The 23,187-nt window shown below is 34.4% G+C and overlaps 1 protein-coding gene across 4 annotated transcripts in view; it reads left to right on the top strand.

The window, feature by feature from the left end:
- The window catches only part of fam184aa (family with sequence similarity 184 member Aa), a 73,561-nt gene that overhangs the window by 9,060 nt on the left and 41,314 nt on the right, over positions 1-23,187 (top strand). For all 4 annotated transcript variants that reach the window (XR_012392681.1, XR_012392682.1, XR_012392683.1 and 1 more), the window contains exons 3-8: positions 3,054-3,189; positions 3,423-3,604; positions 6,178-6,363; positions 9,353-9,475; positions 17,324-17,485; positions 19,907-20,028. Coding sequence is in view for 1 of the 4 variants with exons in the window: in NM_214813.1 (NP_999978.2) it covers positions 3,054-3,189; positions 3,423-3,604; positions 6,178-6,363; positions 9,353-9,475; positions 17,324-17,485; positions 19,907-20,028 (911 nt within the window). In the remaining 3 variants the exon portion in view is untranslated. The remainder of the gene's footprint in view (positions 1-3,053; positions 3,190-3,422; positions 3,605-6,177; positions 6,364-9,352; positions 9,476-17,323; positions 17,486-19,906; positions 20,029-23,187) is intronic.

Here is a 23,187-nt window from a genome sequence, read left to right as displayed (position 1 = left end):
TGTTAATAAAAGCCACTTTCTTTTTTAAATTTTGAAGGTTAAAAGTTGTTGGAAGAAAGATCAAGGTCCCATAGAGCAATTAAAAAAACATGAATCACAAAATACAGAAAACTGCTCATTTACAGATATTCTTTACAGTAGATAGTTCTTCCAAAATCAAAATTAACTTACTATTTATGCACTCTCAAGTGGTTTAAAACCTTTATGGGTTTCTTTCGTCTGTAAGATATTTTGAAGAATGTTGGAAACTAACCTGTAACCATAGACTTCCATGGTAATTGTTTTTTCTACTACGGAAGTCAACAGTTGCTGGTTTTCAGCTTTCTCCAAAATATTTTCTTCAGTTCAGCAGAAGAAACTGATGAAGGTTTGGAGCAGTTGAGGGCGAGTCAATTTTCATTTTTGGGTGAACTCTAAAGGCTGTCAGAGGTTTTTTATTTCTGTAATATTGAAGTCTTATTAAAATTGTCTCTTAGAGTCTTAATAATTAAATTTTATTGCATTTTACATGCAGTAGCTTTTGTTGAAGATTTGATCTTTTTATAGACTTTTTAATATCAAGACGCTGTATGTCATATACGCTTGAAGTTCAATTCAACAACAACAAAAAAATGTATACCAAGTGCTGATTTTTAAAAGAAATTTATTTAATCTCAAAAATTTTAATAACTTAATTCTAATGACAAATTTCTTCATTTCTTTCTCATGGTGACAGTAGGGCTGTGTGATTTGGGGAAAATATCTAATGGCGATTTTTGTTTTTGTGACAGATGTTACGATTTTGATTTGCGATTTATTTTTGTAGTCAAGCTTCGCCTCAATCTGTATGGTAGCTTCTTAATGCTAAAATGCAGTGAGTGTTAGTTAAAAAAGGAACTGAAAAGATTTAAACTTAAACATTTATTTAAATTTGTTTTTAAATATTCAGAAACTAAACAAATTTTTCTCTGGAGCAAACAGTAAACACAAATAAAATTAACCTTCTGTAAACAGGTTGAACTAAAATTAGGGAGATAGTGTAGCTTATTATAAAAACAAAAAATAATCATTTTAAAAATACAGAACACTCAGCAAACTAACATGGCTGAAACAACTCTGAAATTGTACTTTGCTGTTGCTCACTACTAGATTGAGTGTCACTGGCAATACTTTCAGTTGACTTTTTAGCTAGACACTTCTCATATAGCCACCTGTGGGGCTTTTTTAGTTGCTGGTATTTCCTTGTGTTGTGGCAATAATTATAATACAGCTCTTATAAATGACCTGTGTTTATTCAGTGTCGGTGACTTTGAAACCAAAATATTCCCATATTACTGATGTTCTGCTTTTCTTTGGTATTAATTAGTTTATTAATGCTTCTGAAGCGGCAAATGCTATTATCCCACTCGTCCGTTATTTCTTGTTTGTGTGTTCAATATTGTGGGCGTGCCGCATAATTCCGTTGCACAATTCTGATTGGGCAGAAGGAATTTGTGCTCACTCGATTGGCTAGTAAGACTATCACACACAGACGGCAGTCAAGCATTTACTCTGAGCTTGGAGAGTTAGGTAATACATATATATTTCATATCACTGCCTTTTGCGATTAGCTAATTGCAACGTTTCAAATAGCGATTGTGATTTGATTTCGATTAACCACACAACCCTAGGTGACAGTAAATAATATTTCACTAGTTATTTTTCAAGATACTAGTATTTTAGCTTAAAGTACAATGGCTTAAGGTTATTTGGTTAATTAGGCAAGTTATTGGATAACAATGGTTTGTTCTGCATAGCCAACAAAAAATAAAATGTAATACTGACTTTGTTTTAAGTAATATAAAAACTGCTTTCATTCAAGCCAAACCAAAAGAATCAAAGCATTCTCCAAAATAAACAATATGCTTCACATCACTTATATTAAATATTTGAAAAACAAAACAAAAGGAGGTTAATTATTAAGGGTATAGCTGGATGTACTTTTAGAAAATTGAATCTAAGTATGAAATCTCTCCCCCTCCCCCCAAAAAAGTTATTGGTTAGTGTTAGCTATTGGAAAAACAAACATTGATCAATAATAAGCAATACATTTGTAATATTACTAGTAACAATCATTCATTCATTTTCTTTTCAACTTAGTCCCTTCATTAATCTGGGGTCGCCACAGCGGAATGAACCACCAACTTATCCAGCATATGTTTAATGCAGCGGATGCCCTTCCAGTTGCAACCCATCACTGGGAAACATCCATACACTCTCATTCACACACATACACTACTGACAATTTAAGCTTACTCAATTCATTTATAGTGCATGTGAGAAAACCGTAGCACCTGGAGGAAACCACCAGGAACACGGGGAGAACAATACTAGTAACATAGTCAATCAAAATACATTTGATCATTGTTATCTCATCCTACAACCTAAAATCTTGCCAAAAATGGTCTTATTAAAAAAATGACATGCAAGAAAAATATGCTGGACGAAAACACAGATATTGTGCACCATTTTAAAATCGTATTCTTGTGAAATGTTTTAAAACAGTAATTATTTCAGTTAGTAAACTACCCTATATATAATTTAGAATGTACGGTGGCTCCGTGGTTAGCACTGTCGCCTCACAGCAAGAAGGTTGCTGGTTCGAGTCCTGGCTGGGCCAGTTGGCATTTCTGTGTGGAGTTTGCATGTTCTGCCCGTGTTTGCGTGGGATTCCTCCAGGTGCTCCGGTTTCTCCCACAGTCCATAGATATGTGCTATAGGTGAATTGGGTAAACAATTTCCCAGTACTGGGTTGCGGCTGGAAAAGCATCCGCTGCATAAAACATGCCAGAATAGTTGGCGGTTTGTTCCACTGTGGTGACCTCTGATAAATAAGGGACTAAGCCGAAGGAAAATGAATTAATGAATTATTTTAGAACATAATATTCCAGAATGCTGTGGTTATTCATACACTGCATAATTTCAGGTTATCCAGTAGCTTGCATGTCTCAAAATATATAAAAAAAAAGAAATAACATTCACAAAAGAATAATGCTTTTCAAAACATTGATTTGAGTTTTTTTCTCCATCGCCAGGAGCTACACAAGCAGCTGGAAGAGGCCATACAGGATGGAGAGATTTGGGTGATGCAGCTGAAAGATACTGAATATGAGCTGGAGGGAAGCAGAGATCGAGTTCAGCAGCAGGCCAATGAAATCCTTCACAAAGCCAGTGAGAATAATGTCATGACCAAATTGCATCTTTTTTTCTTTAGCATACGACTGTGAATCACTCAAGCAGAAATGTGAGAAGGTGTTTTTAGAGTGGTTGCTGCTTCGTGATGGCTTGGCAGGAATGGATTTAGCTCCATTTTTGTATTTGCTTGCAGTTTGTTCCTGTCCACAAATTATATGTCATATAGGGAGCGTTAGTCTAATGGAATTTCCCATGCATTTCATTATCAGGTCAGATTGGATCGCTTCAAGCCACCCAAATGAGCCACGAGGCCACTATTAGGGATCTGGGCTCTGAGCAGAACCGGCTGAAGGAGAAGATCCTGCAGCTGGAGGAGGAGAGAGAGAGGCTGCAGAAACAGATGCAGACGCTGGAAGAGCAGCAGCACCAGAAGATCCTCAACCTAGAGAAGGTAAGGCTTTTGCTTTATTATGGCTGATGGGAAGCAGGACTGAAACCTGTTTGGAAAAAAATGAATTTTTGAATTTTTATTTATTTATTTTTCTTCTTCTTCTTCTTTTATTTATTATTATTAATAATAATAATAATAATAATAATAATAATAATATTTATTAATATTATTATTATTATTATTATTATTATTATTGTTTATTAATATTATTTGTTATTATTATTATTATTTTTTATATTATTATTATTATTATTATTATTATTTTATTATTATTTTTTATTTATTTAGCAGGATTATAGTTTAATTTAAAGCTTTATTAATCCTCTTGGGGCAATTCATTCTGACATGGAATAATCACATATAACACAAATGACACACTTACAGTATGACCTGTTTCCAAGAAATGATTTTTTGCACACATTTTATATGCCACTGTTCAAAGGTTTAGGCTAAAATTGTATTTAAAAAATGTTTTAAATAAAAAAATAAAATGATGGGGGGGAGGGGGGGTATTTTTTAATTTCTTCTTCTGCTTCTTCTTCTTATTATTTATTATTATTATTATTATTATTATTATTATTATTATTATTATTATTATTAATAGTTATTATTATTGCTGTTGTTTATTTATATTTATTATTATTTTTATTATTATTATTATTATTATTATTATTATTATTCAGCAAGATTATAGTTTAGTTTAAAGCTTTATTAATCCCCTTGGGGCAATTCATTCTGACATGGAATATTCAGATATAACACAAATGACACACTTATGACCTGTTTCCACTAAGTGGTACGGTACGGTACAGGTTGGTACAGGTCATCTTTATCAGGCTTACGTTTCCACTGTCAAAAGGGTGGGTGTGTACGACAGAAAGTTTCAGTCGACGTCATTCTCGCTCGAGGAAATCTTGCTCAAAGTAAAGCTGTACGGGTCGTTCACATATCATATGAGAAGCACTTCTCCTAAAACAGATGCTTTATGCACAAATACTTATGTATAAATGTTCATTACTAACCTTTTTATGAAGATGATTTGATTATAACTGCAGATCAATGATGTGAAATAGCCTACTATTATGTAAATAAATGAATGAATAAATGATTAAACGAATATGAACGAGTATGTCTAGCTTTGCCTTTTGCTACCCTTTTGTTGTGCTAGGTAGCCTTTGCAAAGGGTACCCAGATAGTGGTAATGTATGGTTTACTTTTTGGTTCCTTTTGACAGTGAAAATGGCCATTAAACAATAAATATCATACTGCATAAATACACACAATAAATTCCAACACTTAACATCAATTACACAAACATAAAAATATATTAATAATAATATTAATAATAATAATAATAATAAATATAAATAATAATACAAATAAATTATGAAAATAAATAAACCAATAACAATGATAATAATACATATTAAAAATGATAAATATAATACAATAAATTGTAATAAATAAATAAATATAACAACAACAATAATAAAAACAACAACAACAACAATAATAATAATAATAAACCATCGATTATTATTTTCAACTGAACAAAAGTGACAAGACACTTCTCATGAATTTAAACTTTCTGTTTATAAAAAATACTTAAAAATTAATATGGTTTGATTAGGGATATCAAGTTAAAAATGAAATGTAAAACATTAAACCGTAAAATTGACTTTAAAAAATTAAAAAGTAAGTATAATAAGTAAAATAAAATTACGTATTTTTGATTATATGTATTTTTTATATATAATATTATAATTTTAAAAATGACTGTATATAGACATATACAGTACAAAATATACAACCGACAAAACACACAACCAAATAACAAAAAAAACGATAAAATGTAATTAATATAAAAGTAACAGAATTAAAAAAAAGTCAAATTATAAATAAAAACTATATTAACTAGCAATTATACTGAAATAAATAAATAAAAACTATTAATGGTAGTGTATTTCACCTTTTAATTTTTTTAAAATAGGCTACACTGGCTAAAATTCATGGTAACACTTTACAATAAGATTGCTAATGTTAGTTACTAATGTATTTACTAGCATGAACAAACAATGAACAATACATTTATTACAATATTTAGTCATGTTTGTTGATATTTGTTAATGAAAATAAAGTATGTATATAAGTATCACAATGCATTAACTAATGTTAACAAGCATGAATTTTATTTCATTAATGTATTACTAAATGTTGAACTATGATTAATAAATGCTGCACAAGTATTGTTCATTCTTAGTTCATGTTATTAAATACATTAATATCAACTCATGAAACCTTGTAAAAGTGTGACCGAATTGTTGTTATTCCTTCATATCATTGCTTGAACATTATGCGTTTTCCATAGACAAACCATTTGATTTTCATATTAAGTACAGCTAATTTTTAAATCTCCGGGACTGGGTCTGAACACTCATACAAGCCAAAAAAATCTACTGTTTCTAAACAGCAGTCTGAAATCAGTCACTGCAAACAGGAAACAATTATCATGGGATTCAACACAAAATATAGGGGCTTGACAATGTGTAAATGAAGCTGTGCTGTTTTGGCAGTCGCTCCGTGAGGAAAAGCAGAGCTATGAGATGGAGCTGGCGCGAATCAGGGCCAAATACGAGGAGGAAATGTCCTGTCTGAAAGAAAGCCAGGCAGAATCCATAGAAGAACTCAAGGAGAAACACCGAGTCCAGCAAGAAAGTGTTCGCAATGCTGCTGAGAGAGAGAAAAACCAACTGCTCAGTGTAAGAACATTTATCTGATTTATGTTTGTGTCATGTTCATATACAATAGAGGGCAAAGTTATTAATGTTCCTGGGAAATTTTCATTATTTAAAAAATATTTGCCAAGTGCTTTAACTTTTTTTAAAAAATGTCACTTTAACAGTGAGATGATTTTTTTTCAACACATTTTTAAACATACTAACTAATTTCTAATGACTTTTTTTTTTGCTTTTGCAGTGAAGACAGTACATGATATTTTACTAGTTATTTTGTAAGATTTTCAGCTTTAAGTGCAGTCTAAAAACTTAACTAGGTTAATGATGTTAACTAGAAAAGTTGGGTTAGGTATTTGGGTTAAAAGTCAATAAAAAAGTAAAATAAATGCATAAATTCTGTAAAAAAAAAAAAAAAAAAAAAAAAAAAAAATATATATATATATATATATATATATATATATATATATATATATATATATATATATATATTTTTTTTTTTTTTTTTTTTTTTTTTTTTTTTTTTTACAGAATTTATGCATTTATTTTACTTTTTTATTGACTTTTAACCCAAATAACTAAGGTTATCCGCTGCGTAAAACATATACTGGATAAGCTGGCGGTTCATTCCGCTGTGGCATCCCCAGATTAATAGTAATAGATATAATAGATTAATATATATATATATATATATATATATATATATATATATATATATATATATATATATATATATATTATTTTACTTGCTGGAGTTGATGGCCATTTTTTCACTTGAGGACGCATTAATGGCGGTCTGTGGGTCTACTGGAGACATTCATAAATATTCCCAGCAATTTTAATAAGTGTTGGAGACATTCTCGTTACATAATCGCTCTAAATCTGCACTTAAGCTGCGTATATTTGAGGGCGTGCAAGAAGTTTTGTGCATGAACAGAGGAAATCAGCGCCCAAGCAAAGAGATTTGCATGCTCATATTACATGAATGCAATCTTGACTTGTAATACTGCACTCACAATATTTTTCATAGAAATAATGCGACAAGTAGATGGAAGATCTTTGTAAAAGGTCTGCCACCACAGCTGGAAAAAATCCTAGAGGAAACACTGTATAATTATATTATATTATATTATATTATATTATATTATATTATATTATATTATATTATATTATATTATATTATATCATATTATATTATATTATATTATATTATATTATATTATATTATATTATTCATTCACACATATTTTTTTTCGGCCTAGTCCCTTTAATAATCTGGGATCGCTACAGCAGAATGACCCGCTAACTTATCCTGCACATATTTTACGCAGCAGATGCCCTTCCAGCTGCAACCTATCTCTAGGAAACATCCATACACACTCATTCACAGCTCCTTAATATTATAATAGTTCATATAAAATTATTATTAAAACATTATTGTATTTATTAATATTGTTGATATTGTCTGCATCTTAGCTTATTAGTCTAAAATGACTAATAATTATATTATATTATATTATATTATATTATATTATATTATATTATATTATATTTAATAAAAAATTTAACTTTTTGCATATTTATTTATAATAATTATTCCATTATTTGTTTTTAACTACTGTATATGCACTACTATGAAATTGTTATAATTCTATTATATTCTATTATCTTATATCATCTTATATTATTTGTTTTTTTATGAAATATTATATTTATTTATAATAAGTATTGCATTATTTATGTTTTAACCACTGCTTGTACCCAACTATGAAATTTTAATTATTATATTATTTTATATTATATTATATTATATTATATTATATTTTATTATATTATATTATATTATATTATATTATATTATATTATATTATATTATATTATATTATATTATAGTTTACCACAAATGGAATACATGTAATTGACCACAAATAGAATATATATATAGAAATACATTATTCATTGACTGTCCTGTTGTTTTAAACCTATACAAATTTCGTTCATTAAACTGGACAGTTATGTCTCTCCTTTTAGGGTCCCAAAGATCTAATGCTTCAAAATTTTCATAATCAGATCAAAAGCTACAAGTTAAACAGTTTAATCCAAATCTTCCCAAGAGGAACATTAACTTTACATGATGAACAGATTTAGTTTTTTCTTTTATCTATATTGATCAGCGAATATTAACAGAACTATAAACGGATGTTTAAAAACCAACCTTATAGTTTTTCTAGAAACTCAAACACACCATGTTACATGCAAAAATAAAAACAAACAAACCTCATTGGTGGTCATTCTTTAAGCAAGCATGATTGAGCTTCTGTATTAAATAGCATTCCTGATTGTTGTATACAATTTAATAAAAGCCCAATTTAGGTATGTCCATCTTATAAAGAGATTGTAGCTTATCAGAATACTTTGACTGATTGACCTTTAAAGCTTGTGCATTATTTGTTTGTGAGTTTTGATTTATTAGCATTTTGGCTAAAGATATCCAGTCCCTCATGCTCACTTTAGTTTTTTCTTATTCACTATGTTCTGTTTAATAAAAATAAACTGCATCGTTAAATGCGAAACAAATTAAACATATGAATATTCAACCCTGTTAAACAAGACCGGTGGATTATCACAATTCCCCAATCATCTATTCAAACCCTGAGAGCTGCATCAAATTACATTTTCGGCTCCTCGATGAGTGGGGTGTTGATTATGCAAACAGCCATTTCTCATTGCAGTGATGACAGTGATATTATTTCCACAGTTTTTTTTTTTTTTTTTTTATGGCGCACCATAAAACAGCTCTCAATCATGACAAATATTGCCACTAATCTTCGTTTCATCTTGTGACAATCGCGCCACTTTACTTTTTAAAAAACGTCTCTGAAAGCTCTTCTGTGCAATTAAATCAGAATCGACTCCATCTGTCAGCAGCAGACTGTCCTACTGACTGGATTCACCTCTCACCTCTGTGCCCTGCTTTGGCTTTTCTAATGTTTTCTTTTCATATTTGTTTTCCCAGGAGATGAGACAACAGTTTGATATCCGCCGTCTGTCACTGGAAGAGCAGAGAAACCATTTACAGCAGCAGCTGGAGACCATACGAGAGGAGCTCACCACCAAACTCAACATGGCCAACCAAGAGGTTCACTTTCAACCGTGTTTTAGATAGTTGGAGATTTGATGTTTGTTCTGTCAGTTTCAAACTGATATAGATAGTTGATCAGCTGGGTTTTAAAATTATTGACCTGGTTTTGAATTGGTTGATCATTTAAAAGGGTAGTTCACCCAAAATGTAATTCTGTGATATTTACTCAACCTTTACTTGTTGCAAACTCTTTATGAGTTTCTTTCTTGTGTTGAACTCAAAAGAATATATTTTGAAAAAAGCTGAAAACCTGTAATTATTGACTTCCATTCATATTTCCTGCTATGAAAGTCAATGGTTACAGGTTTCTTCAAAATATCTTCTTTTGAGTTCAACACATAAAAAAACTCATAAAGGTTTAGAACAACTTGAGGGAGAGTAAACAGTGAGTACATTTTGTGGTGCATAAAACAGGTACATAGGAACCAATTAACATTTTTATGAAACGTTTTTTGTTTTCATGATTAATATGCAACTTTGTAGCTTCTTAATATTATAATAGTTTAAATAAAATGATTCATTGTTGTGTTTATTAATATTGTTGATATTGTCTGAATCTTAGCTTATTAGTCTAAAATGACAAATTAAATTAAATTAAATTATATTACATTATATTGTTGTTTTTTCATAATTTAATTCATAATTAAACCAGATATGATTTAGTAAAAGCTACAACATGTTAGAATTCACAGCTAATGCTGCTGTGCCAAAAAATTATCATATTCTGAGAAATTACTGTTAGTAATTTAATATACACACACACACACACACACACACACACACACACACACACACATATATATATATATATACATACATACATATATATATATATATATATATATATATATATATATATATATATATATATATATATATATRTATATATATATATATATATATATATATATATATATATATATATATATATACAGTATATAAAAATATATAATTGAAAAATATATAATTAACCAAATTATAACCAACTATAATCATAAACAGTGTTAAACACACACACACACACACACACACACACACACACACACACACACACACACACACACACACACACATAGATATGTACTCATCGCCCATTTTATTAGGTACACCTGTCCAACTGCTCATTAATGCACATTTTTAATCAGCCAATCACATGGCAGTAACTTAATGCATTTAGGCTTGTAGACATGGTCAAGACAATCTGCTGCAGTTCAAGCCAAGCATCCCAATTTCAGCTGACCTACTGGGATTTTCACCCACAACCATCTCTAGGGTTTACAGAGAATGGTCCGAAACAGAGAAAATATCCAGTGAGCGCCAAGTCTGTGGGCACAAATGCCTTGTTGATGTCAGAGGTCAGAGAAAAATGGCCAGACTAGTTCAAGCTGATAGAAAGACAAAAGTAACTCAAACAACCACTCATTGCAACCGAGGTATGCAGAAAAGCATCTCTGAATGCACAACATGTCCAACCTTGAGGCAAATGGGCTACAGCAGCAGAAGACCACACCGGGTGCCACTCCTGTCAGCTAAGAACAGGAAACTGAGGCTACAGTTCACAGAGGCTTTCCAAAATTTAGACAAAAGAAGATTGGAAAAGCGTTGCCTGGTCTGAAGAGTCTTGATTTCTGCTGTGACATTTGGATGGTAGGGTTAGAATTTGTTGTCAACAACATGAAAGCATGGATGGTGTAATGGTTTGAGGGTTATTTTCTTGGCACACTTTTTGCCCATTAGTACCAATTGAGCATTGTGTCAACACCACTGCCTACCTGAGTATTGTTGCTGACTATGTTCATCCCTTTATGACCACAGTGTACCCATTTTCTGATGGCTGCTACCACCAGGATAACTCGCCATTTGATAAAGCGCAAATCATCTCAGACTAGATTCTTGAACATAACAATGAGTTCACTGTACTCAAATGGCCACCACAGTCACCAGAGCTCAATCCAAGAGAGCACCTTTGGGTTGTGGTTGAATGGGATATTCACATCATGGATGTGCAGTCGACAAATCTGCAGAAACTGTGTGATGCTTTCATGTCAATATGGCAAGGCAAGGCAAGGCAAGTTTATTTATATAGCACATTTCATACACAGTGGCAATTCAAAGTGCTTTACATAAACAGGAATAAAAAAGACAAGTTTAGGAAAATAAAATGCAGACAATAAAAAATAATAAAAACAGATAAAAACAAATTAAAATGAGTTAAAATAGGTTATAAAAGAATGAAAAAGAAAACGAAAAACATAATAGTGCGATCTGTCGGACGCAGCACAGTGCTCATTCAGTAAAGGCACAGCTAAACAGATGTGTTTTCAGTCTTGATTTGAATGTGCCTAATGTTGGAGCACATCTGATCATTTCTGGAAGCTGATTCCAGCAGCAAGGGGCGTAGTGGCTGAAGGCAGATTCACCCTGCTTAGACTGAACTCTTGGAACTTCTAGTTTATATGATCCTAAAGATCTGAGTGATCTGTTAGGTTTGTATTCAGTGAGCATATCTGTAATGTATTGAGGTCCTTGGCCATTTAGTGATTTATAGACCAGTAATAATACTTTAAAATCTATTCTGAATGTAACTGGCAGCCAGTGTAGAGACCTGAGGACAGGTGTGATGTGCTCTGATTTTCTGCTTCTGGTCAGAATTCTGGCTGCAGCATTCAGGATGAGCTGCAACTGTCTGACTGTCTTTTTGGGAAGACCAGTGAGGAGTCCATTACAGTAATCCACCCTGCTGCTGATAAAAGCATGAACAAGTTTCTCTAAGTCTTCACTAGAAACAAAGCATCTGATTCTTGCTATGTTTTTGAGATGATAGTATGCTGATTTACTGACTGCTTTGACATGACTGTTGAAACTCAGATCTGACTCCAGCGTCACACCAAGATTCTTGACCTTATTTTTTGTCGTTTGACCTTTAGAGCCAAGGTACGCATTCACCTTGAGAACCTCATCTCTGTTCCCAAACGCAATGACTTCAGTTTTCTCTTTGTTTAACTGAAGAAAGTTTTGGCACATCCAATTTTTAATTTCATCAATACATTGGCAGAGGGTGTCAATGGGGCTGTAGTCATTAGGCACTAAGGCTAGGTAGATCTGAGTGTCATCAGCATAGCTGTGGTAGGAGATTTGATTCTTTCTCATTATTTGGCTCAGAGGGAGCATGTAAAGGTTGAACAGGAGAGGTGCCAGAATCGAGCCTTGTGGGACTCCACATGTCATGGGTGTCCACCTCGACCTATGATCACCTATACTGACATAGTAACCTCTCCCTTCAAGGTAAGATCTGAACCATTTGAGGACTGTCCCAGACAGCCCAACCCAGTTTTCCAGCCTATCCAGAAGTATGCTGTGATCGACAGTGTCAAATGCAGCACTGAGATCCAACAATACCAGCACTGTTATTTTACCTGAATCTGTGTTTAGACGTATATCATTGATTATCTTTATAAGAGCGCTCTCTGTACTGTGATGTGCTCTGAAACCAGATTGAAAATTGTCTAAACACCCCCTGAAGTTTAAGAACTTGTTAACCTGGTTAAAAACAACTTTTTCAATGATTTTGCCAATGAAAGGGAGATTTGAGATTGGCCTGTAATTGTTCAATAGGGTGTTATCCAGATTGCTCTTCTTCAAGAGGGGTTTAACAACTGCAGTTTTAAGTGAGTTTGGAAAAATCCCTGATAGAAGTGAAGCATTTACCACTTTTAGGAGATCCATTTCTAAACAGGTAAACACCGTTTTGAAGAATGATGTGGGGAGCGTGTCAAGACTGCAGGTTGATGTTTTTATAATTTGCACCATCTCTTCTAAGATTTTACCGTTAATTGCCATGAAATCAGACATAATGTCTGACTTCTCAAGTTGTGGTTGAGTTTGTTTGATATCGACACAACTTGGCTGATTGGATGAGCTGATTGCCTTTCTGATATTATTGATTTTATCAGTAAAGAAATTAGCAAATTCATTACATTTGCTTACAGAGAGTAGCTCACTGGGAATCCGACTGGGGGGGTTTGTGAGCCTCTCTACTGTTGCAAAGAGTGTGCGAGCATTATTTACATTGTTGTTTATAAGGTTTGAAAAGAAAGTCTGTCTAGCAGTTTTTAGTTCCACATTAAAAGCCTGAAGACGGTCTTTATAGATATTATAATGGACTACTAGTTTCGTCTTTCTCCACATACGCTCAGCTTTCCTGCATTGTCTTTTCTTCATTTGGACTGCTCTTGAGTTTCTCCAAGGGACTCTCTCTTTGCCAGTTCTCTTCCTAACTTTAACAGGAGCGATGTCATTTATTACATTTTCAATTTTAGAATTAAACAAATCAAGGAGAGAATCAACAGAGTCTGCAGATATACTTGGTGCCAGCGATATGGCCTTCATAAACTGCTCACTAGTGTTCTCATTTATGCATCTCTTTCTGACAGAGACAGATCTGTCTTTAATAGCTGGAGTGATCAATATATCAAAGAAAATACAGAAATGATCAGATAGTGCCACATCCTTAACAACAGTCGATGAAATGTGTAAACCCTTAGTTATAAGTAGATCAAGAGTGTGTCCACGATTGTGTGTGGGTCCTTGAACATGCTGAGTCAGATCAAAAGTGTTAAAAACAGTCATCAGTTCTTTTACAGCATTGATTTCTGGATTATCAATGTGAATATTAAAATCCCCAGCAATACTAAAATAATCATATTCAGATGTTACTATTGATAACAGCTCTGTAAAATCCTCAATAAAAGCTGGAGAATATTTTGGAGGTCTGTAGATAATGATTAGTAAGATGCGTGGAGACCCTTTTAGTGCTATACTCAGATATTCAAAAGACAGATAGTCACCAAATGACACTTGTTTACATTCATACACATCCTTAAACAGGGCAGCGATGCCTCCACCTCTCCTATTAACTCTGCAAACACTCAAAAAGTCAAAGTTTAAAGGAGCTGCTTCATTCAGAACTGCTGCGCTACAACTGTCATCTAGCCAAGTTTCATTTAAAAGCATAAAATCAAGGCAATTTGTGTTGATAAAATCATTGACTAAAAGTGACTTATTGTTGAGTGATCTGATGTTTAGAAGTGCTAACTTAACAGTTTTAGTCGTTTTCACTACAGAAGTCTCAGATATACATTTAATAGACACCAGATTTGAATGATTTGCTATACGGTCTGAAAGAGTCTTTGGTTTTCTGTCACGTAATAAGACACATATCTGCGTAGAGAAAGCTACAGACACACTGGGTTCCTGCTTGTTCTGTAAACATCTGATAAAGACACTGTTACCTAAGCAGGCCCCCGAGACACATCAATGGCAGTTTTTAAGTTCACCAGCTAAAGATGAGGTGTTTTTTGGGACCTGGCGCTGTCGCAAAGACCTGAGGCCTTTCCTAGGTGTAGGGCGAGGTGGGCTTAGAGATGGGCGTGTGGCTTGCTGACTTTTGGTTGCTAACTGGGGGCTAGCAGCAATGGAGTGTGAGAGTTTAGTTCCAGCACACACCAGTTCCTCCATCTTTTTTGAAAAATCCAAGAGAGGCGAGCAAGATGACAATGAGAACGTGTCCGGTGACAGAGGCTGTGGGTCTGGGGTTTCTGGCTGCTGAGATATGTTTACCTGGCTGTTTTCCTGGGGATCATCAATGAGTGCTGAGACTTGATGCTGTTCTGATGCATCACAGTCTGCCTGTGTTGAGCTCAGTGTGCAGGGTGCAGACAGCAGTTTGTCCGTTATCGGCGGTTGTTGTGGCTGCGTGGTGTTATCTCTGTCCTTGTAGGATGCGTCAGCCACAAGTCCACTCAGGAGCTGATTTGAATTCCTGTGATCATCCGGACATTTGCTAGGTGTGTGTGTGTCATTCAGTTCAGTGGCATACACAGCTGATGGATGATGGAGGGAGAAGAGGATGTTGTCTTTCAGCACTTTTGCACCTAGCTTGTTTGGATGAAGGCCGTCTGATATAAACAGCTGTCTTTGGTTCCAGAAGAGATTGAAGTTGTCGATGAAATTCAGTCTTTTCATGTTACATGTTTTCTGCAGCCATGCATTTAGACCAAGGAGCCTTGAAAACATATTTGTCCCTCTTGCAGGGAGTGGTCCACTGATGAACGGCTGAATTTTCAATCTTTCAACTGTTTCCAAGAGCTCACAGAAATCTCTCTTGAGCAGTTCTGACTGCTCCTTCCGAATATCATTCTTCCCCACATGGATGATAATCCGTTTTGCAGTCTCATGTTTCCTTAATATGTTCTCAAGTTCTTTATTTATATCAGAAACTGTAGCATGAGGAAAGCAGTATGTCATGGTATCTCTGCTCCTAAAATTTTTGATTATTGAATCTCCAACAATCAATGTTCTTATCTCTGTTGCGATCGGAGCAGAATGCCGCTGTCTAGTCGGCCTTGAGCCTCTGTTCAGAGCAAAGTTAATTGCTGAGTCATGCGATCTCTGTCTGACTGCATTTGGGGAATCTTCACCCATATTACTCAAAACTTCATATCTGTTCTGAAGCTGTATTTGAGTCCGAGCTGTATTTGGGGTAGAGAACGCTAATGCAGCAGCGTTTGACCTTCGTGATCTGACCCCACGAGTACCCTTTGGTCTCGCACCTTGTTTATGCCATAGTTCACGCTGATTTTCAACAGTTTCAATCTGTTTTTCTGTTCTCAAAACAGTAGCTGGAGTAGATTTATAGGGCTTACCGGCTGAATGCTGTGAGGCTCCACGATGAACCGGTCCTGTGTAATTCGGCAGTTCTGGTTGGATCGCAAGTAACTTTGTTTCAAGAACTGCAATCTTTTGTAAAAGTTTGTGGCAGTTGGTGCAGCAGTGAGATTCCAAATCAATATGATCCAGAGCCATTTTCACAGCCGTGTTTTCCCGTCTCAGGAATGAAAGCAGCTGGTAGCGGGAGGATTGTTTAGACGATAATTCCTCTAAATAAAAGTAAAGTTGTACTCCAGAAAGTTTGTAGATTCGATGTTGATCTTCAAGCTGTTTCGTTTGAGCACTGTGCTGATAGGCTCAAGTTAAAAATAGATTATAAAATAAAAAAGCAGGAGTGCAAGGAGCGGAGCAGTAGGCAAAGACGTCCGAACAGTAGCAAAGCAGGAAGCAGTAATGTGGCCAAAATATGGGCCAAAATCTCTAAGGGATATTTCCAGTACCTTGTTGATTCTATGCCACAAAGGATTAAGGCAGTTCTGAAGGCAAAAGGGGGTCCAACCCGGTACTAGTAAGGTGTACCTAATAATAAGTGACCAATGAGTGTATATATATATATATAAATAAATAAATTAATTAATTAATTAATTTTTTTAAACATAAACATTTCCTATAAACTAGGTAAAATTTAAGCCTATCAAAAATAGTTTAATTCAACTTATTAGCAAAAAAAAAAAAAAAAGTAAAATATTAATGTCATCATAATATTAATCATAAAGGATCACTTTTTAGTGATTTGTCCTTCAGCACTGACATTACAATTAAATTGAACTGAGTCCGTTTTAATCTAACTAGAAGTGCGCCAGCATTATACCTGCCTGACATGCTAAAAATGTCCCATAGTGCAGTATTGTTTATATTTTATTTTCCTAATTATCTGCATAAAGTGGCTTTAGTCGCTACAGAAAGCACTTTCGAAATAAAATTGACTTGACATATACACTGTACGTAAATATAAAGTGTAAATATGAATTAAACAAAGTATTACCGTAATAAGTATAAAGTAAAGATGTTTTATTGAGTATTGTTAGGCATGCTCTATGCAGGAGAATGCACTGCAGTAAGAATGACCCATATTTTGTAATTTAATGTATGCATTTTTACTGTGTCTTCCCTCAGGTGTCTCATTTGAAGGATCTTGTGAAGGAGAGTGAAGAAAATCTGGATGCCGCTGAGAGCCACATCTCCTGTCTTAAAGACAGCCAAGAGAAGCTTCTCATCGAGCTGGACGTCACCAGGGCCAGAGTGAGGGAGACAAGCAATCTGCTCACAGATCTACAAGTAAAACACTGTTTTTAGCTCCTTTTTAAAAGATTATATGCATTTTAAGTCATATTCCCTTTGAGTGAGTCTTGCATTCTCCCTGAAATAATAGATTTAGGGCCAGATTTACCAAGCATGACAAATTGCACAATTTTTGTGGATGATTTATACACAATGTGCAAATTAAAGATCGAAGACGTAACACCTCATTTACATATCGACCAACGCAATAATTGCTGCACAAATTAGCATAGTGGCAAATAGGCAATGTCGATGCTCATAGGTGTTGGTGATCTACTATGACTAGACAAATCACAAGATTTTTCTAACAGGGTAACAGTGAGCTAGACAAATGAGTGGGGTGCTTAGAAAATAATTAAAATATATGATGTCAAAGTTTATTTTTATGTTATTTAGGCCTATTTAATCATTTGTGTAGTGGCCAAAGAATAGGCATATTCACAGAATAAACAAACTTAACATTAGTGACAAGACAATGACAAAAGCACTTGTCCGCTGTTCAAACAAAAAAACTTTTGCTTCATCTCAAATCACGTGTACAGAATCCGTTAGGGAAAAAGCATGTATTTATCACTATGGAGCACGTCTGACGCACGCACCGCTACATGAACTGACTGTTTTGAGGATTGTATAGGAGGGACAATGGCGCCTATAATGGTAAGGAAGGGAATCCTGCCATTTTTATATTTATTTCAAAGTATTTTCTTGCCTAAATAAAGCAAAAGCACAGACAGATTCACATTTAAGAGCAAGGGGCAGCCCCTGGTGGTTCGGCGGTATGGTTTGCGTATAGGGAGGATCTGCCCTTTAATGTTTATTGCCACCCTTCATAGAAAGACTGAAAATACAGGATCAATTTGGGAAAAATACCTTTTACAGGATGATAGCGGGGTAGAATTGTAAAATACGGCAAAATCCCTGAAAAAACAGGAGTGTTGACAGGTATGGTGTACCCAGGTGTGATTGTCCCCACTCCCCTCTCCCACTCAGCCTGCACTCACACTGCAATTTTTACCTTCCAAGCCCGGGCACACTTCATCGATGATCGCTTAGTACACAAGAGATTGCTTTAGTTATATTGTTTTGTATTATTTTAAGTCGTTTGGGATGCAATGACAATGTCAAACGCAGATGTCAACACAATGTCAAACACTGATGTCAAATCTTTTGAAGATGGCCGCTGTCATGCAGCGAGGGGTTTGCATCTTTGATAAACTATGACAGTTTATACAAAGGAAGAATGTTTAATAAATCCATATGAAACAGTTCCTTAAAAGCGGCGTTGAATCTTCAGTTTCACGCTCAGACACGATTTACACTCACACTACAAGCGTACTGCACTAAAGCCCAACTGAACCACGCTCCAGGCCACCTTTTCCAACTGGGCCTGGGCCAACCAACCAAACCACACACGGGCACAATTCAGAGCACTCCAACTTGTCAAACAAACTAGGAAATGGGGTCAAACGCACTCAGGCATGATTCAGATAGCCTAGTGTGAGTACACCCTTACAGTTATCTGTATTTTACCATATCTGACTGTAGTTATGTGAAGTAGTCCACTGTTTTTGACAGTTCAGGTGCAAGGAGAAAAGATCATACACTGTCTGAGGGAACTAAGTTCATTTTGGTATTAAGTGACTCACCCTAGTTGATTGTTCTAGGTCGTCTTTTAATTTGTGAAGCAAATGAAAAATATTATGTTTAGGCAATGTGTTCCTCTGCCCATTAACATAAATAGCACCTCCTCCCGCAAACAACATCTGCAGTCATTTTAAGTGCAACACTTTAAGACATGCTTTTGTTAGGCATTAAATATATGTGCAAATACCCATGATTTAAGGACCGTAGAAGTAAGTGAATTGCATTCTGTAATTCATTTAAATACTTTCCTCTCATAAAATTTATATCTGACCGGAAAACTCCTACAAATGCATATTCATTAAGGACAGGTGCAAAAACAGCTGTGTCCAAGCCACTTTCAGCACTATTTTTTTTTTGCTGCGTGTCTTTAGTAAATACCGACAGTGTTGTTTTACCGCCAAACAGACAGTTTGGGCTGGTGCAAGCTGCTAGTAATCTGGCCTCTAGTGTTTAGAGATGCTGATATAAAATGTTCAAGTTCTTTCACGCTTTTAGAAGCATGAAAACCACTGACGCATTTCACCGTTTAGAGAGAGAAGCAGGAATTCAGCCTGGCAATCAGTGCAATAGGAGACGGATAATGGAGCGTGGCGGAGATGTTTAAAGAAAAATTAAGCCTCATTCAATTTTTAAGACGCCCCAAAAACAGCCCCTTTTGTTCTGTGTTGAAGTCTGAGAAGTGCTGGAAGAGCCTGCATGTCTAAAGACGCCATTTGTGTAAATCGGCTCTACTGGCAACTGCTTGTTCCTTGATGAATCATTATCCACTCACAGGAGGAGATCGAGACCCAGAAACAGCAGCATGAAGCCAGAGCCATCGCTATCAAAACAGAGGAGAAGCAAAAAATGGACAAAATCACAGAGGAGCTTGATCTCAAGTGGACTGACGCTCTGAGGTGATGCACGAAACATTTGAGTCACGCATTACTGTACACGACACGGCTAAAAACAGCAACACTGGTCTGTGGACAGTACATTACAGCTAGACAGTGCTGGAGAATTGAGTTTAACAGAATTAGTTTCATATTACCTCATATTATAAAAAAATATAATATTTTAGATTTATACGTTATTATATATCATCTAAGACCACCCTAATGTATTTCACTCTATGACTATTTCACTTATCACATATTGTTTAACCACTTGGTCCTAAACTAGTATTACTATTTTCACGCTATCAAATCCTTGTATAAACAATCTCTAAAAACTCTTGAAAAGAAATCAGTTCCATTTCACCATTGTTCAATATTAAAGAAATATAATCTGCTTAGCTGGGAAAATGTTATTAAATATGTACATATTTGTCTACTGTTTAAGACTGTACATAACCCGACTTCACTAAATCAGTGAAAGTTAAAACAACTGCTCACTGAACTACTAAGGCTAGTGAAAAAAGGGATTTTATTATTCTTCTCAAAAAAGGTAAATTGAGTCAGTCTGTATTTTCAGTGAAAGCTGCTAGGGACTGGTGCTCCAATCCATCCACGATTAAAAGATTACATACTTTTGGTTCTTTTCAGTTTCATGTTAAAATTGGTTATTGACAAATCAGCAATGTCAACATTAGATCTGCATTCTTGACAGTACTTGTACTGTTTGTTCTTGCATTTGCTGTCCTCCCCTGCTGCCATTGATTCATTTTTTGCTTTGTGTTTTTCCCTTTATCTCGTTGTTTTTTACTTGTGTTTGTAGATTTATATATATATAAATCCATATAAACCCAGTCCAATTTAGAATTCAATATAAATTATTGCTTCTAGTTTTTAAAAGTTTGAATGGTCTGGCACCGACTTACATTTCTGAGCTTCTTCACTGGCACACTTCATTGAGGCCAATCAGGTCTGAACCACATTTCAGCTAGTTGTCCCCAAAACGCGGTTGAAATCAAGAGGTGACAGGGCTTTTTCTGCTGCAGCCCCCCGACTGTGGAATGGTCTGCCTTTACAGATCCGGTCATGTTCTTCACTTGGTGCTTTTAAGTCTCATCTAAAAAATCACATTCTGTCTCTTGCCTTTGATTGTAATTAATTTTAATCTGTTTTATATATTTTGCAAATTTTTTATATATAGGTATAGATTTTGTATGCTGGTCGTTTTGTAAAGCACTTTGGTCAACATCTGTTGTTTTTAAATGTGCTCTATAAATAAAGCAAACAAACAAACAAACAATATATATATATATATATATATATATATATATATATATATATATATATATATATATATATATATATATATATATATATATATATATATACTTCCTGAGAAATAATATTTCTAAAGGAGCTTTTAACATGGAATTGAACCAAATTTTGGTAAAAACACAAACAATACAAACATAAAAATAAAGCAAAACAAAAAGATCTGAAAAATGAGTTACGTTTAATAACAATGAAATGACACAAAGGAGAAAGTGCTGAACTACTGAAACGTATTTAATACTTTATATAAAAGGCTTTTTTGTTGATGGAAGCTTAAAGACTTCAACAGAGTGTAAAAATCTTGATGGTTCTGTGGGTCTCGTCTATCAAATCTGATCTTTATTCTGTATTTTCTTTTGGCATGGGTTTCCTTCGGGTGCTCCAGTTTACCCCACAGTCCAAAGACATGCGCGAATTGAATAAACTAAATTGGCCGTAGTGTATGTGTGTGAATGAGAGCGTATGGGTGTTTCCCAGTGATGGGTTGCAGCTGGAAGGGCATCCGCTGCGTAAAACATATGCTGGATAAGTTGGCGGTTTATTCAGCTGTGGGGACCCCCGATTAATAAAGGGACTAAGCAGAAAAGAATGAATGAATGAATGAATATTGGATTCAAGCCAGGTGATTGGCTGGGCCATTCTACAGCTAGATTTTCTTTCTCTGAAAGTATCTGAAAGTTTCCTTAGCTGTGTTTTGGATCATAATCTTGCTGAAATGCCCACCCTGGTTTCATCTTTATCATCCTGCTAATGTAGATATTGGACTGAAGCAGCTAATATTAATTTACACTGACAAAGGGCAGAGGCTGGCTGAAGAACTACTGAGAGATTTCAGCTGCTGTCTGGGCTTTCACTGCCTTTCTACTCCTCCCTTCCTTCATGTGTGCAATACTTTTTCCCTGCGTCATTTCATTTTATTACGCTATAACTTCATTTTTAAACAAATTACATTTTTTTCTTTGCATATATGGATTTCTTTGGTTGCTACCAACATTCGGTGAATTTTTCAAGTCAACAGCACCATTAGAAATTTTATAGAATAGTTTTCTGAGGAAAAATTTCCCCACTGTAGTGTATTTTGTGTTATTATTATTTTGTTTTTATTTTTCGGTGTGACTTTTTAACATTCTGTCAACGATCTGTAGGTAAAAGATTCTGGCACATTTTAGAGTAATGTTTATTAATGTGCATTGCCCCTGTAAACAAATAAACTAAACTAAAAACTAAATGTACACAGTTTTTGTTCAATGTTTTCTGCAATGTTATATTTGAGTATGCAAATTGAGCATTTTTTAAATAAAAGATGCACTAATATACAAAGATTTCTAGCTCAAAAATAAAACCATTTGATAAAGTCAGGTTCATAATTCTTGTTTCTGTTTTGCCAAATTCTTATAATTCAGGAAATACTTTAAACAGCCAGTACATATAAATGCGAAGAGTAAAGTGTATGTAATCAGGGAAATGATGTATTAACAAATCACTCTGAAAACCTTATCAACAGATATGAATGAAACTGAAGTTTGATATATGTACAGTGCTGCTGAAGTGGAGATTTGTGTAGAAAATAAAATGTGTAATAAATAAATTAAAATATGTATTGTAATATATTGATAGTACACATATGGATAGTATTATAAAAGAAACACTTATAAGTTCATTTTGGATATTGTCTTTCCATTAAACTGGAAACGCACCTCATGAGAAAAAGTCCAAAATCTCAAAACACTAGTGTCTCACCTTAAATTGAATAATCTATAACTGAATGCATTGTTTGATTTGGTGTAGATGGCAAGTCAAATCTTTAACAACATTAAAAAAAAGCAGTCTGTCTTGCACCCAAGCCTGTAA

The sequence above is a fragment of the Danio rerio genome, chromosome 17 (assembly GCF_049306965.1).
Source record: "Danio rerio strain Tuebingen ecotype United States chromosome 17, GRCz12tu, whole genome shotgun sequence".
In the NCBI taxonomy this organism is placed as follows: domain Eukaryota; kingdom Metazoa; phylum Chordata; class Actinopteri; order Cypriniformes; family Danionidae; genus Danio; species Danio rerio.
The sequence above is the reverse complement of the archived record's forward strand: the minus strand, read 5'-3'. Positions and strand labels throughout refer to the sequence as shown.